This window comes from Pleurodeles waltl, chromosome 5 (genome assembly GCF_031143425.1).
Source record: "Pleurodeles waltl isolate 20211129_DDA chromosome 5, aPleWal1.hap1.20221129, whole genome shotgun sequence".
Taxonomy (NCBI): Eukaryota; Metazoa; Chordata; class Amphibia; order Caudata; family Salamandridae; genus Pleurodeles; species Pleurodeles waltl.
The window spans coordinates 572,763,911-572,781,297 of record NC_090444.1 but is presented as its reverse complement, the minus strand read 5'-3'; the positions used below and the strand labels follow the sequence as shown (position 1 = coordinate 572,781,297).

General features: G+C 41.6%; 1 protein-coding gene across 4 annotated transcripts in view; it reads right to left on the bottom strand.

The window, feature by feature from the left end:
- The window catches only part of LOC138295834 (uncharacterized), a 1,330,477-nt gene extending 1,313,820 nt beyond the window's left edge, over nucleotides 1-16,657 (bottom strand). For all 4 annotated transcript variants that reach the window (XM_069234393.1, XM_069234396.1, XM_069234394.1 and 1 more), the window contains exons 1-2: nucleotides 16,535-16,657; nucleotides 13,166-13,294 (exon numbers count right to left, since the gene is read on the bottom strand). In XM_069234393.1, the coding sequence (XP_069090494.1) occupies nucleotides 13,166-13,294; nucleotides 16,535-16,543 (138 nt within the window). In that variant the 5' untranslated portion in view covers nucleotides 16,544-16,657. The remainder of the gene's footprint in view (nucleotides 1-13,165; nucleotides 13,295-16,534) is intronic.
- Nucleotides 16,658-17,387: the final 730 nt, after the last annotated feature.

Sequence of the window (17,387 nt, the reverse complement as noted above, 5' to 3'; positions counted from 1 at the left end):
TCTAGGAAACTATCGGCTGCGGAACTTAACTATACGGTGGCAGAAAAGGAATTGTTAGCCATCAAAAAGGCATTCCAAGAATGGCGACACTACCTATGGGGAGCTCAACACCCGGTCACGGTATATACTGATCACCGAAATCTGCAGTATATGAAGGAGGCAAGACAACTTACCCAGCGGCAAATGAGGTGGATGCTGTTTTTTTCAGAATACGAGTTTGTGGTGACCTTCCGTCCTGGGGTTGACAATCGCAAGGCAGATTCACTGTCTCGACAAGAGGACGTGAGAACCATCGCTTCAAGACCTGAGGAAGCAATCATCAAACCTGAAAGAGTGCTTTGTGCCCTTCATATCTCCCATTTCTTAGAAAAGGTTTCTAAGCATAAGTCTGCTGCTCAGTGGAAGAAATGGGCGGAGTTAAGTCAGGACCGTACCCTTAAGCATGGAATACCGTTGCAAGGTAATCGTTTGTATTTGCCAACACGTGAACTCCGAGTGCAAGCCTTTAATTGGTGTCATGATGCGGTAACGGCTGGTCATCCTGGTTACACCAAAACGGCGCAAATAGTTCGACGACATTTCAGGTGGGAAGGTTGGGCTAAAGACGTTGCGGCCTGGGTGGCTCGGTGTGAGATATGTGCACGGGCCAAGGGAGAAAACGCGAAGAGCCAGGGCAGACTGATACCTTTGCCCACTCCGGATAAACCATGGCAAACCATTAGCGTGGATTTTGTGGTAGGATTACCAATGGATCAGGGGTACAACGCTATCATGGTGGTAATCGATAGCCTTACCAAGATGGGTCATTTTCTCCCTTGTAGAAATCTGCCTACAGCCAGGCAAACCGCCCATCTAATTTTGTCTCAAGTGGTGCGGTTACATGGTCTACCGAGAACCATTATTTCGGACAGAGGCCCCCAGTTTGTTGCTAGGTTTTGGCGTATGTGGTGCAAGGTGCTGCGCATTGAATCCGCACTGTCCACCAGTTTCCACCCACAAACCGATGGCCAGACGGAGCGCCTCAATCAAACCCTGAAAAAATATCTGAGGTGCTATGCAAAGGACGCTCACGAATCCTGGGTTTCGTTGCTATGGCTGGCAGAACTATCATACAACAATGCTTGGCATAGCTCAATACGAGAATCTCCTTTTCGTGCTAACACGGGGTTCCACGCGGAAATGTTGCCCATAAACATACCTAGGGAAGTCACGGATCAACCTACGGTTCATGCCATGATTAAGAATCTCCAATCCGTGCAAAAGAAGATACAACTCAATCTGGAGAAGGCCAAAGAACAGTATAAAAAGTGGGGTGATGAACATCGGCGTGAGGGGCCGGCATATCAGCCAGGCGATAGAGTGTGGCTTTCCACCAAGTATATACGCTTCAAGATGCGTAGCGTCTTTCATCCTCGTTACATTGGTCCCTATGAGGTGTTACGCCAGATAAACCCTGTGGCTTACCGTCTCAACTTACCTGCTTCCTTAAGGATCCATCCGGTATTTCATTGCAGCCTTTTGAAACCGGCTCTTTCAGCGACCCGGCAGGCGGTGCCTCCGGTGGTCAGAGATGGGCAGCTGGAGTACGAGGTGCGCAGAGTGTTGGATTCCAAACGACGGGGGGGTAAGCTGTGGTACTTGGTTTCATGGAAGGGGTACAATGCTGAGGACGATTCATGGGAGCCGGAAAGCAATGTCCATGCCCCTAGGGCAGTACGGCTGTTTCATGCCCGTCATCCCTCTAAACCTGGTCCTAGGAGGCGCTTTGGAGGCGGGCGTACTGTCAGGTGTTAGCCACGGCGCCTACATTGCCGATCGGGATAACATAGTCCTTTTGGACTACATATCCCATGACGCCTAGAGGGGAAGAGGTCGCTTAAAAAGCAAGCACATACAGGAAGTAATGTGCGTTATTCGTTTCCTAGAAACCAGTCGGATGGACAACGAGGGCTCTTGCTGACGGCGTTTCCGAGGTTGAGTTGTTTGCTTAGGAGGTTTAATTCCTCCTTCGGTTTTCCGTGGAGCCTGGGACCTTCCCAATATCAGGGGGAGTGTCGAGTTTATTTTCCCAGAGGAACCTGCCACGAAGGAGAGGTGGTAGCGGTGAGACGATTTGGTGCCGGAATCCCTCGCCTTTCTTTTTCAGTTCGACAAGGACACTGGTAACTTCTGAAGCACGGCGGTCTTTTGTTTGAGTTACCAATAAAGCACGATTATCCTTGGGGCCAGAGAACATTATATGTTTGGCTACGACAAGGGGTTAATGTTTATTTTTGCGGGAATTGAACTGCCGGGACGATTTTTCTTTTCAATACGTAATGAAATAACACCGGGTTATTCCTACAAATTGCGTGACTATGACCTGGGGCTTAGTGGATTAACTGAGTCATAGAAAGGACTACGAGATATGTTCTTATCATCGTTAATTTTATTCCCTTTCTCTTTGTTTCTGTCTCCTCATTATTTCGTGACTATCTTGTATAAATGTGGGTGTTGAGCAACCCATTAGAGATCATCGGTATTAATTGTTGGCTTGGGGCGTCCATCTATGATTCAGATGGAGCACAGATAGGTGTTGGATTAGTTCTGCCCTCATGAGTTATGGGCAGGTACGGTCGTTGGTACTTTAGTGAGACATTGCGAGAGTAGACAGGCAATGTGATATTAACACTGTGTATTCCTCTCTTTACAGATATCCCGTCCCTGCTGTTCCTTCCCCTTCCTTCCCTCACCCGATTACTCCAATGCACCGTGGTTTATATAGGTGACTTGGTGGAGTCAGGAGGCGGACCCTTATTTGCATCACGCCGAGTCTGAGGAGCATCTACAACGTGACACAGAGTTGATCAAAGCATCAGATGAGGGAGTTGCTTCTGCAGGTGTGGCGGCTAAAATATCATTGTTGCAGGCTCGTTATTGGTGGCCAGGTCTATGCAAACAGACCAAGCAGTATGTCCTTTGTTGTGATATCTGCCAACAAATTAAGTGGTCCACCGTTAAACACCCACCACAGACACCCCTCTTAATTTCTAACAAACCATTACAATGTGTGTACCTGGACCATTGCGGTCCTTTGACTCTTGACAGTGCATACAAATACATCCTAGTTGCTGTTGACTCCTGCTCCAGATTCCTATGGGTGTGGCCACAATGCTCGGCTGATGCTTGGACTGTTATAAAAGATTTGCAAATCTTTATCGACACAAAAGCAGTTGCGGCTTTCCACTTGGACCAGGGCCCTGCTTTTGCCTCAAGGGCATTCAGGGACGCCATGGCTTCATTAGGGGTCCAACTCCATTACTCATCTCCATTTCATCCCGAGGGAAATAGTGTCGTGGAGCGACAAAACCGAGATTTAAAGCAATTAGCCATAACAGCCAGAGTACTAGGTACGGGTCGTAGTTGGCTTAATCGCTTGTATGAAGTCAAGAGAACACTTAATACTCTGCCTAGAAGGTCCCTGGGGGGGGTCGTACTCATACGAGTGCCTGTTTGGAACCCAAATGTATGTTCCAGATCTTGATGGTCCTGGCATTGAGGTGGCAGAAACACCTTTTGACATAAATGAAAGTGTCACTGTCTTGCAGGAATTACAACAGTACTGTGACTACAATGCTTCTGTCAGTGCTGCTTCCTTAGGAATTAAGGATGTACCAATAACATCTACTGGCTGGATTCCAAAGGTTGGGGCTCTAGTATGTGAAAAGGTTGCTGTGAAAAAGGAGTTTGGTCCTGCCTATCGTGCACCAGTTCCAGTCCTGGGAATACACGGTACCAGAGCTGTTATTCTACCACCACTGCCTGGTTCTAAAGAAAAACACTTTGTCTCCATCGACAATGTCAAGTTACACCATGTGGCCGATCCAGCACAGCGGACCAAGAGAAACAACCAGTAGTACCCGAATCCCTCTCACTACTGGTCAAGATGTCCCTCTACAAGTTTTGAGTTGCAACCCTAACACCTCTCCAAGCTTGGGGAGGGTGGAAAATGATCTTTTATTAGTTCCACTAGCATAATTTACAACAAACAACACAGAAAATGTTGACCGATCATTCTCAAATTCTATACAAATGGATGGCATCGTCTGTTACGAAACACCGCAGGAGACCACTGTTAGTTCTCCTCTTCAAAATAAAGCTACAGTTTTTGCACAAACTGCTTCTGGAAACTTTGCCGACAATACTGACACCTTTTCGAACTCTTCTACATCTTCTGCATTTGAATTGTCAAAAACATGTAAGCTGATAATTTGGCTCAAAACTACTTATTTTGTTCTCCCATGGAACTATCTGTGGCTTTCCTTGACTATAATAACTTTCCTCTTATGGATTGGCTTTGTTATTACTTTCTTTCTAGTGATACATGGTCCTTACCTTCCTGAACGACCAACAGTTGAACTGGTGAATGAGGTCCTAAAACCCCATTTTTCTTCTCACAAAGTCTGCAGAGACTTGTCTTTTGTGAACGTTTCCACTATAACAATTCCTGATGGGATTGTGTGGGATAAAGTGACATTTGATATGACTGAGGTCATTCAAATAACATATGTGTTTAAACTTTCTATGAATGATGTAAAAATACCCAAAGTTGTTTCTGATGACTGGGATACGAAAACAGTTGATTCTATGATGACTGAGTTGTAGTATTTTACTGTATTTGAAAGTGAGGATGTTTATCAATCCAAAGAAAATTATGGAAACATGTTCTGCTATAATTATTATGGACACCATTTCATTCATAGACCAAGTACCGCAAAGACTATTTTTAATTGCACACAATGCGAGCAATGCCCGACTCCACCACAAGGAAGTTCTAACCCATATTCTGAAAAATGTGCATATTTTTCTGGTCACAATGTTAGAAATGCTGAGTCATATTATTTCAAATTGTCATTGATGGAAAATGTACATATATTATTGACAGATTCAACATTAATTTATTCAGATTCCTTTGTTTCCCAGTTGGCTATAGAAGGCTATGAATATTGGCTGAAGTCGATTGACTTAAAATGTGTGTGGGGAACAAAACATTGGCAAATAAGGGGAAAGGAAGCTTTATTTAGAGCATGCCTGATACCTGTTCAAATTATATTCTTGTATGAAACTGTACAATAGACAGGTTGCTTAGGCTTGGCAAAAATTAAGGATTTGAATGCGCCCAGTATTCTTGTCCCTGCAAAAGTTTGCAAAAGTATATAAATACAACTGAAGATCAGCTCGATGAATGGGTCCAAAATGGCACATTTAGTTCTTCACTTTCAAGTCTTGGTGGGTGGTTATTGTGGCCAACAGATAACAATGGGTGTCATAAACATTTTGTAAACTCCACTGGGGGTTTTAGAACAAGTAGGCCTGACCCTTGTTATGTGTCATCTGAACAGGCAGGTATAGTGACGACATACAGTGAACAGATACTATGCCAGCAATGGTTCAAGAGTTTCTCACTAGATGCTGCTAAAGAACACCTCAGTCTCCTGTCTAATAATACCAACTTACAGGATTTCCTGTTAAGCCCCAGAAAACTACGCCGAAAGCGCTTCTAATATGCAGTCTATCATGAAATTTGGAAGCTTTTTCAACAAGAAGCTGTTGCCCTGTTAAGGCAAATACATCAGTAAAATTTATAGAAGTCATTAGCTGTTGTAGATAATGGGATTAAAACCCTGTCCGACCGGATATACACCTAAACAACATCATTTCTTTTGCATAGTACAGAGCGACATGTCCTCTTTACACCATGGACAGAGTCAACTAAGATCCATTATGCAGTTAGGTTGCACACTACAAACACTGAAAGCAAAACTGAAAGCAGGTCACGTTCCCTGGTGACACGTCAGCGCGAGGGACATATTTTCCACTTTTAATTTAACGAGACAACAACAACTAATAGCTAAAAAAGAAGCAACTTATGTCATGTTAAATATTGAGAAATTAGAAAAGTTGCCTTTTACTGTGGCTGAAATACCTTCTGTTGAGTGGTTAATACACAGGGTAATCAATCTGCCCTTTTCAACACTTCAATTCACATCCTGCCTAAAACACATTCCAATGGGCAGATATGAAAGACTAGGAGATAGTTACATACACGAGGTGTGGGAACTACCCTTCTCATACAAATGTCTCAGTGGCATGAAAGAGGTCTTTCTTAGCGGTAATGAATGCAAGACTTCTGTCAGCCATTCAATGGCTTGTAAACAGCTGTCCTTGCACGGGGCATGCAAAGTTTCAGCAGCAAATTTGGCTTGTTATCTGAAGGGAGTCCCAGTCCCCATGATTAGACTTACGTGCCAGATGCTCTCGAATGGCAGCCATGCGCTCCTTAATACTGAGAGCTGTTGTGGGATGCAAGCCAGAATAGTTTATGTAATTTCGGTCTCCAAAATTGTTACATGTTGCGGAAATGTACTTTTTCCTCCTATACGACAGAGGGGAGTAGCTGAGATTTGGTCCCATATCACCACTCCAAATGTAAATTTTGACAAGTTGAGGAGACTCAAGGCTTTATTGTGTCAAAAACATGTGGGGCTTACATCTGCACGCGAGACCTATGCGCTTCAGGTTGCGAGGTCATCCGCAGAGATACAGTCCCTTTTAAGTACTAACTTTCCGAGACACTTTGGTGAACTTGTGGGATGGCTAATTAATGCGTCCAGTACTACTGGAATCTCACATTTCTTTAAGGCTGTTGATTCTGGTTTCGTTCACACCTTCTCCTCTATATCTGGCTTAATACCTTCAGCCATCCATTCAATATTTTCCAGTATTTTCGGAGGATTTCCAATAACTTTGGCTATAATAGGTGGCATTTTGCTATTGCTACTTTTTCTGCGCAATGGCTGTCCCGTTACAAAATGAAGGAATTAAAGCGCTTCCACCAGTGCAGCTGTGTCGTGAACGCATGATGCAGTACTTTGGAGCACCACTCCTGGAGGGATTGGAGTGTGACTGGTCTCTGTCACTCTGTCATTCAGACCAGTTTTGCATTGTGTGCAGCCCGTGTTTCAGTCCCTATGGTGCCCTTTTGATTGTGTACTGAAAGTTTGTCTTTCTATGCAGGGCTTGCTTTCATTGGATGCTAATCTGTTGATGTTCTCGCTGAGGGCTCATTACTAGACATGTGCGTTGAGGGTGCGTTTGCTACGGGAAGCCATTTATGAGTTGCCCTTTGTGATCATGCAGCTCTAAACTCACTGTTGGGCACACCACGGAATGCTGCTGCCTCGACTGGTGCTCAGGCTTTGAAACATGAATGCTCCTTGGTTTTCCTTGGTGATGAACTAGCTACTTTACCACCTACCGAAGTGGAAGATTTCATATCTTCAATTATTCTGGATTCAATTGGCGACTTTAAAACTGACTCTGACTTTTGAAATTCGGTTTTCTAGACGCCACAGTTAATAGTTTAAATTGTCCTTTTCATACCTGCTCAGGTGTGTTTTAACTTGTCATCATTGACATTTCCATATATATATGCTTTAAGATGCATTTTTGTGGCTTTTATATATTAGATTAGGCTTTGAACCACCTTTCGGACCGGCAAGGGGAGGGTGTTGTGTAGCCATTTTTGCTATAATTTTATATACGTTATTTTAGCATATTAGGCCTGTCGCTGTGCACTTTAACCTAGATATATTTTTTTCGGCTTTGTTTTATTATTTTAACATTAGCCACATTTGCAGTCTTGTTTTATTTTTTCTATCTGGATGATCTTTGCCTAGGTCAGCATTGCGTTCTTAAACAAGACATTTCTTTCACTCTGTGCTTTTCTCAAGGCTGCAGTAAGATAGGTTGCCGGCAAAAGTGGTACGGTTTGTCTCCAATGTTCACAGAAACATACATACACTTACGTGGGGATCCGTTCTTGGAACATCAGATGTTTTATTATAAAACACTACTTTGACCCATGTACATTAGAGGGAAATTCCAGCCAGATGACCACAACTGTATGCTGATTATCGATTGCTTCGCTACAGCTGCTTATGTAGACTACAGGTCTTTTGCTCAGGTATAAGGGATGATGTCTTCCCAGGGGGAACCTGAAAGGCAGAATTAGAGCTTAACATGCTGTGGTCTAACATAGCTTAGGTAGGAAAATCCCTACAAACCTTAGTGACAGTATGGTAGCATTATTCTTGTATTTTACTCTCCTTGTCACAATTTTTATCTTATTGTGCTTCATCGTCCTAGTTATTGCAATATATGCTTTATTATCTAAGATGCAGTTACTTCAATAAAACTTTTTTAATCTTTACTCTGCCTCTGATTTTCCTTGCATATGTGAGACTAATCTAACTGAGAGAAACGGGTGGGATCTGAGTGACTACGATTCCCCTGAGGAGTCATGTATGTCATGCCCCCGGTTGACCCAATCATCACTGCTCTTGGGTGGAGATGAGGCACTGCTAGTTAGCCCGAACAAACCCGGATTAGCCCGACAGGTTTCACATGGTGCGGGATCAGACTCATTCGCCCACAGTAAAAAGTTTTATATCAATTTTTAGAAGAGAGATTGGTTCTCAATGACTTGGAAATTACTGTCACTGCTTATTCTCGCATTTTTGCAGTTAAAGTGCCAGCTTGCCCAACATCATAAAACAGTTGAGGAAGAACCAGGGCGAATTTACTACAGTATAATTTATGAAAAGTGGTGGGGAAGCCATCTGGGCCAGGGGATTTCCTCATTTTAAGACTACTAATTTGAGCAATGACCTTCGTTGTTATTGCAATGCCTACCTAAATTCCTGTGCCAATTCGTAATTAAAGTTTTTGTGGGGGGAGCTCCTCTTTAGCCTAACATTTCTGGTGAAAAGTGAAAGGGCCTCAGATATTGACTGTCATCAAGAACCATTTATTCATTCTGATTGGTAAACTTTTTGACCCTATTTGTGTTGGTATTTGACCTAAGCTTTCCTTGCTTTGCTGCCTGAAGAGTAATATTTGTGTTAAGTTCTCTAAAAGGCATATCATGCTCTGTCCCACTTAAGGTCTCTGCCAAATGAGCCTCTGCTAATAAAAGTTCTAATGTAGTTCTCATCTAAGCTCTAGGTCTCTTGTTTAGCACCGCTGCTCCAATGATTATGCACCCAAGGTAGCCTTTGATGGTATCTCAGAAAGTAGATGAAGAAACTTACTGTGTGTCATGTCAGGCTAAGAATCTGGTTATCTCCTCTCCCACCTTTGCTCAAACTGCTCGATCATGTAGAAGGTATGCGTAAGGTCACTAGATTGACAATCTGATTTTTCATTTGGGAGCTTCCACTGTGATAGTGATCTTTGTCTCTGGCCTATATTTTATAAGCTGGTGAACAGAATGTGATGGATATAAGCCTGATGTCCAGTTTGGCAGACAGGTTACTCTGTCACAGATGTGTTGGATATCCTGGTCGCCTTTTTACAATCTCCATAGGCAATAATTGGATCCTAATACAGAATATCGGTCACATTTGTGATGTAGTAACCCCCTCTGCCAAACTCTAAAACATGTCCTTAGTCAGTTATGAGTTTCCCTCCAGATATCTACTAGACCTATTCAGTGAGCCACATCTTAAAGTGTGTGGAGGTCTATCTGCCACTATCAGGTCATTGATGAGATGTAGCCTTTAAACTATCCATTAACTAATTTAAATATTTGCCCACTAGCAGATCCCAATATGCATACTCCAGGGCCATGGATATTGCTGTTTTAAAGAACTGCTCTTATTTTGTGTTTAGGCCTGATAGATTGAATATGGTATAATCTTTTGGGTCTATCTGTATCACCAGACCCAAAATTATACCTGCTGTGCCCCAGATTACCATTTTCACAGTCCCCTCAAGTTATCAGCTGCAGGCAATGAGCACACCAGCCCTTTTCGCAGTAACAGAGAACAAGTATTATGTGGGAAAGAATGCTGGCCTCATTCTGGGCCAGTCTTGTGTGTCTTCTGCAGTCAATATAGGTCCACACCCAAATGCTTCTACAGGTTAAGAACCCCTAGTTATTTGGCTGGAGAGTTCAAGCCTTTAACATTAAGGCTAACTATATTAACCCTGGAGGAATCCATGAGTATGCCTTGACTCCCTATGGAACACTACTGCAGAAACTAAACAAAAAGTCTGTGTTTGGGCACCACACCCCTCCTGTTGATGGCGGCAAATACTAAATAGTTCGACCTTTTGTCCCTCCACCATTCCATCAACCAAGAAACTAAGAACGAAAACAGCAGAACTGAGAATAGTCGTAGCATTAGTAATCAGCATAAGTTGTGTGGTTATGTAAGAAAAGCAACAGTGAAGTACCATTCCACAATCACCGCTTTGTGATATGCTACTCTCCCCCTCGTTTACTGTGTCTGCAAGAAGTTGGCAGTGAGGAGCTACATTTACAGTTTGAACCCCAACAACTCTCCTCAATTCACCACTGGTCATTTTTATCAAGTATTTAGTTAGTGGAGCTCTCTATTTCTCTTGTACGGGCTTGAGTCCACCACCGCCCTTCATTCGATTCATTTATGTCGCTCACAACCAGGTTTCTGGAACTGTGGTTATCGAGGAAGCCCTTGTCACTGCCGGAGCCCCACCAATTTCAAATGTGCCAGCATCCCATAGTTTCTTCACTTCTCAGAGTCTTACTTGTCATGTTTTCACTAGCTCTCCAAATGGCAGAGAGATGCCAATCTTATTTCACTATTCTCCATTTTGGAGATGGGTGCTTTTGTTAGATGCTGGGATAGGAGAGTTGATGGCGTTCCTCCAAGAGGCCAAACCTTAGGGGTGAACTATAAACAACAAAAGGTGAGTTTAAGGTTTAGCAAGGGGGTTACCTAGAGCTGGAGGCCCGTTAGTAGCATTTGATTTACAGGCCCTGAGTATATGATACCCCACATTACTAGGGACTTGTAAGTAGTTACATATGCAAGGTAGGAGTTCCCATCCAAAAAATGGTGCTATCCCCATAGCCCCAATATTTATCCCCTGTGCTAAAATGACGCACGGGTGAGAGGAGATGTTAAATAATGGTGCTAAACTTGCTTAGCACCATTATTTAACGCCTGGGTCAGACCAGGCATTAGGGGACCTGTTGACCCATTTCCATGGTTGGAATGGGTCCACAGTTGCCCTCCCCATGCCAAGGAACAACCCTACCCCCACAAGAGAGACACCGGAGGATGGGGGACCCCATCCCAGGTAAGTCCAGGTAAGTATTTTTTTCTATATTTTTTTTTGTCTTCGGGGGCCCTAACTTGGAGCCCCCTGCATGGCACAGGATGCAGTGGCCATGCCCAGGGGACACTTGCCCCCTGTGCTGGGCATTTTGGTGTGGTGGTGGGCATGACTCCTGTCTTTCCTAAGACAAGCGTCATGTTTTTGATGGTTGTGCACCAGGAAGTGGCGCTAGTCTGGTTAGAGGCAATTTTGTTTGCCTTTAACCATGCTAGTGTAATTTTCTGATGCACAATCCCTTCCTTCCCTACCGCCGCCCACACCCGGCTAGCGTATTTTTTTAAGACGCTAGCCCAGGGTTAGCGCTGGCTTTCAGCATCAAATAAATATGGCGCCAGGTTGGCATTATGAAATGATGCAAGCTGGTGCTAAACTTTTTGCAGCAAAACTGCGTTAGTTAGTTTTGCGGCACAAAGTATAAATATGGGCCTTAGAGTGCCCTTCGTTGCAATTGTGGTCTAGGTGGTGTAAGAATCTTGAGATGCACTGGTTTTTCTTTCTCTTACCTGATTTGAGACCCGGTGCAAGAAAAGCAAAGTGCAACCTGTAGTGCTTCACTGGGATCTCACTGCAATGTATTGGCAACCCAGCTCATTTTGGTGTTTCATGCAACAGTAACTCCTCCCCCTAACAATTGGTGCCATCATCATCCTCACATCACCTCTGCAAAGAGGTATCTGAAGTTCCGCAATGGGGGTTGAATTCATGAATTTTCTTCACAAGATACAGAGAGCTAGGGTTCAACTTTAGTTTATTATTCTGTGGTGTTTCTCCCACTCACCTGCTCACTAAGGGTGAGCTATGCTCCACTGTTACACTGATCACAACTCTTGCTGCCCTACTCTGACATATTTATAATCTAGAAATGTCTAGATCAGAGTAAAGGCCAAGAAACGTCATGCTCTGCCAAAGAGGTACAGTAGGAAGAAGAGGAGTTATGCAAGGTAAGCATATTCAATAATGAAGAATGCAATAAGGAGTTGTTCACTTCCAAAGCATCGAAAATTAAAATGTGCATGTCTAAACATTGAATTACAATGCACTCTGCCCTCTGGGCTACTTAAGGCCTACATTAAGGGTGACCTATATGCAACAACAGGGATCTTCAGCGCCGACCGCCAGCACGACTGCTGGCGGATTTCTGCCTGTTTTCTGACGGAAATCCCTAAGCGCTTGTAATAGAATGGTCTGAAGACCACCAGCACTGGCGGTCATCTGGCGGCCGCGGCTTTGGCGGTCATGAGAAAAGACCACCAAAGTCATAATGAGGGCCTATATTCCATCATTGGGCTCTACAGTGCCTAAGATGTGACACTTGAGTTAAAAACTTTATTAGAGATTCATCAAGGAATTGATCAACTTGTTAATATTAGCTGGAACTCCAGAAGAGTAATTTTCAAATTGTTCTCAATCTAGGCCTCGGTTCTTTGTAAAACAAAGCCCAGGGAAGACTGTCCAAAATTTCAATCCCCAACCTATTTCCGTTCTCCTTGAAGATCTCTGTATATTTTCTCTCTTTGGCTCACTTTGAAAATTGCCATAATAATGATTTCTCAGAGTTAAAACTGTAAAAGAAACATATCCCTTTAGATGTGCCCTAGAACAATTGCTAAAATTATCCCAGCTGCTCGGATCTCCTCATATCATTTGATGAGAAGTGCCCCAAGGTTTTGCGTTTGTAATAGAATACATTTGGGAAAATGTTTTTCCTAATTACTCCTGCAGCCTGGTTTCTATATTAATTTCACAGTTCAGGAGAGGCAGCTCAATGGAACCCAAACCTCATGTATCACTATTGAAATTCATTTTGAAATTCAACCAGTTAAAATACTGGTGTGAATTGTGAAAATATACCATCAGGCTTTAATTGTTTATAAACCTTAAATATTGATCAGTGCAGTTGTATAACATTCAACAGAAATAATGAAAGAAATAACAAGAAGATAAAGTAGATAGATGTTACCTGCTCTGTGACTGTAGGGGTTAAAGGTTCAGTAGGTTCGGATTCAGCTTTTAACATTTTAGAGCCAATGACATATTCTTCTTTCTGCAATTCCTGCTTATTGAAATTCTCAGTGACTGAGGGATATTTCTAAATGAAACATACAAAAAACTTTCACATAAGCTGTCACAATAATATCTAATAAATTTCTTCTGGGTTACAATGTATATATATCAACTCTCCCATTTGGTGGGCACAATCATCATTGAGGTTTCAATGAAGAGAACACATAGATTAGACATAAAACAGGATGACTATTTCATGAGGGTGATCTGCGATAAAACACAATAAATCATTGAAAAGGAGCGTGAAAATGATGCGCCATTTCTTAGGTGATGTGGTTCACAAAGTTGTTATGAGCATTAGTCAGACGGTGAAATAGAAAATATCTATTAACCTTCACAAAAAAGGCACAACTTCACAAAGACAAGATTTATATCTTCTTCATGCATGTATATCATGAGAGCATACAATGAGAATGTATCTGGATCATCCTGTCTTCTTAACTGGTAGAGAGATGATTGGCTACAGAGATTTTCCAAGGATATCAGGAAAAATACAAATGAAACAGAAGAGAATGAACAGTTACGTCTTTGTTATTGTTCATAAACTTTAGCATTCTCTTTTTCACAGTTACCTGGGGAGCTAAACTCACACCTTAATAAACAACATGCAAATGGTGCAGTAATTATGGGAAATCTTCATAAGGCACAAAAGTGAATCTGGGAATTTACAGGGAAACTGTTTTCAACATGAAGAAAGAAGCTAAAAGCCTCCAATTTCCTATTTGTTCCTGGAAACCTATCAGCTACATTGGGTTCAAAAGATTACTGGGTCAGGTTGCTAGTAGGCATTTACATTAGATGTACAGAGGCCATCACAATGGTGCTCTTAGCAAATACATTCTCTTGAAAACAATGTCACACATTTCATGTTAATAAATCTTTTATCACAATTTTGTTTCTTTGCTGGAATACTTCACACGTACGTACTGGCAATTCCAAATTGAAATTGCAGTTGATGTTAACATTGCAATGCACTTCTGCACTTTCAAATCAAAGGCAAATGATTGACTAGACTAGTTTTGTTTATACATTTTTACTTGGTATTTTTAAATCAGCGTGATTACCCTAGAATATTAAAAACTGACAACCAAAATGAGGGGTCCAAGGGTCTTAAAGTAGCCTCTGTTGATCTCTGATTGTAGAGTCCCATCACAATACCTGCAGAAGAAGGGTTCAATTATACACTATTATCGATTCCCAGAATACTTGTCAACACAACCTACAAGAAAAAATTATAATAGTAAAATCAATGTCTTATTTTTATCCTAATCACCAGGTTAAAAGTATGGTCTCAGTTCATTTTATGTGAAAATGAAGGTGTCCAGATTAATGTGAGAAAGTAAACTTACATTCAGCACTGTGAAGTAAAGCTACATATTCACACAATGATAAAGTATTAACTTTTATGCACCGCTAGTAAAACGCTGTGAGTTAACAACAGTAAGTTAAAACTCCTCTTTTCTTGAGACAACTATCTAAAAATGTTTGTCTACATTCTTTTGAAAATTGTGTCCAGTGTTAGAATTGTGTATTTGTATTATTTAATTGGTGTTTTGGCAGTTTACCTTATTGATTCTTAGGGCTGCTGTTGATTTTATTTAAGTTCTAAAGTTGCATTCATCACACGGTTGCTCTTTCAACATCACACTTAGGGTGCCATATGGTGCAATTTTTGACTGGGTGGTGCAAGAGTCTTGATATGCACTGGTTTTCCATTCTCTTACCTCCTGTAAGACTCCAGTGCAACATAAGCAAAGTGTGAGTAGTGGTGCTTCACTGGAAGGTTACCGCTACAAATCTGCAACCTAGCTCATTTTGGTGTTTCATGCAACAGTTACTCCACCTCTAACTATCGTTGACATCATAATCCTCACATCACTTCTGGAAAGTGGTATCCAATGCTCTCCCAAGGGGGTTATAATTAGTGAATTCCCCTCAGGAGATTATTCTGAGATGTTCCTCCCACTCACCTGTTCACAAAAGATGGGTTATGCTCCTCTACGCCAGTGAACGTAACTCTTTCCACCCTACTCCTAAATTATTATATACAGAAATATCTACATAAGAGTAAAGGCCAAGAAAATGCATGCTCTGCACAAGAGGTAGAATATGAAGAAGAGGAGATATACAAGGTAAGCAAATTCAATAATGGACACAAAATTAGGAGTTTTTCACTGCTGGGAAATGCAAAAAAGTACATGTACATTCTTTGAGTTACAATGCACCCCGCCCATGAGCTATGTAGTGCCTACCTGAAGGGTGATTTATGAGGAACAAAAGGGGAATTTATGGCTTGGCTAAGGGGTTACAAAAAGTTACAGGCCCACTAGTAGCATTTAATTTACTGTGCCCTGGAATATGGTATGCCACTTCACTATGGACTTCCAAGTAAAGTGAAAATGCCAATCAGGTGCAAGTCAATTTTGTCATGATTAGGGAATTGAGTACAAGCACTTAAGCACTGGTTAGCAGTGGTAAATTTCACACATTAATGAATGTAACTACAATCAAATCAGCAAAATAGGACAGGTGAAGCAAAAATGTTTGAGGGTGGCCCTGCAGAAAGGGCCAAGTCCAATGAGACAGTGTTCAATAAGTTAGCTCTTCAAAGCCTAACATATGAAATGTGAGGAAAGAACTGCACTAGAGATTCAGTATGGAACTAAAAAACCTATATAGTGTTTATATTTGCTGGGAAAACATCCAGAAGAGTCATGTCACATTGTCCTCAATCTAGTTCTGGATCCTCTTAGAAACAAACCCTAGGAAGACTGGAGACATTTCAATTCCCAACCTATTTCCATTGTCCTTGAAGATCCCTTTGTATTTTGTCTCTTTGGCTCAGTTTGGATATTGCCATAGTAATGATTTCTGGGTGTTAAAAGTGTGAAAGAAACATATCCCTCTAGATGATTCCTAGACCAATTGGTACAATTATCCCAGCTGCTATGATGTCCTCACATCATTTGATGAGAAGTGCCCCACGGTTCTTAGTTTCTAATGGAATACATTCAGGCAAATGTTTTTCCTAATTACTCCTGCAGCCTGGTTTCTATATTAATTTCACAGCTCAATGGAACCCATACCTCATGTATCACTTTTGAAATTCCTTTCGAAATTCAACCTATTGAAATACTGGTGTACATTGTGAAAATACACCATCACGCTTTATTTGTTTATAAAACCTTAAATGTTTATCAATGCAGTTGTATAACATTAAACAGAAATAATGAAAGAAAGAACAAGAAGACAAAGTACATTTTACCTGCTCCATGACTGTAGGGGCTATAGGTTCAGTAGGTTTGGATTCATATTTTATTTTTTTGGAGCCAGTCACATATATTTCTTTCTGCAATTCCGGTTTATTGAGGTTCTCAGTGACTGAGGGATATTTCTAAATGAAACATACACAACACTTTCTCATATGCAGTCACAAAAATATCTAATACATTTCTTCTGGGTTATAATGTATATATATCAGCTCTACCATTGGGTGGGCACTATCATTATTTAGGTTTCAATGAAGAGAAGATCAGACATGAAACAGGATGACTAGTGCATGAGGGCGATCTGCGGTATAAAACAAGAAATCACTAAGAAGGAGAAGGAAAATTAGCCTTTTCGTAGGTGGTCCGGTTCACAAAGTTGTTAGGAGCATTAGTCAGACTTAGAAATAGAAAATATTTAAGATCCTTCACAAAAAATTCACAAATTCAAAAAGACAATATTTATATCTTCTTCATGCATATATATCATGAGCACATACAAGTAGAATGTATGTGGATCATCCTGTCTTCTTAATTGGTAGAGAGATGATTGGCAACAGAGATTTTCAAGGCATATCAGGAAAAATATAAATGAAGCAGAAGAGAATGAACAGTCACAACTTTGTTATTATTCACAAACATTTGCATTCTCTTTTCCACAGTTACCTGGGGAGCTAAACTCACACCTTAATGAACAACATGTAAATGGTGCAGTAATTATGGGAAAGTGCTTACAGCGCCCCATCTTCATAAGGCACAAAAGTGAAGTGGGGAATTTACAGGGAAACTGTTATTGCCATGAAGTACACTCAGCACTGTGAAGTAAAGCTACATATTCACACAATTGAGGAA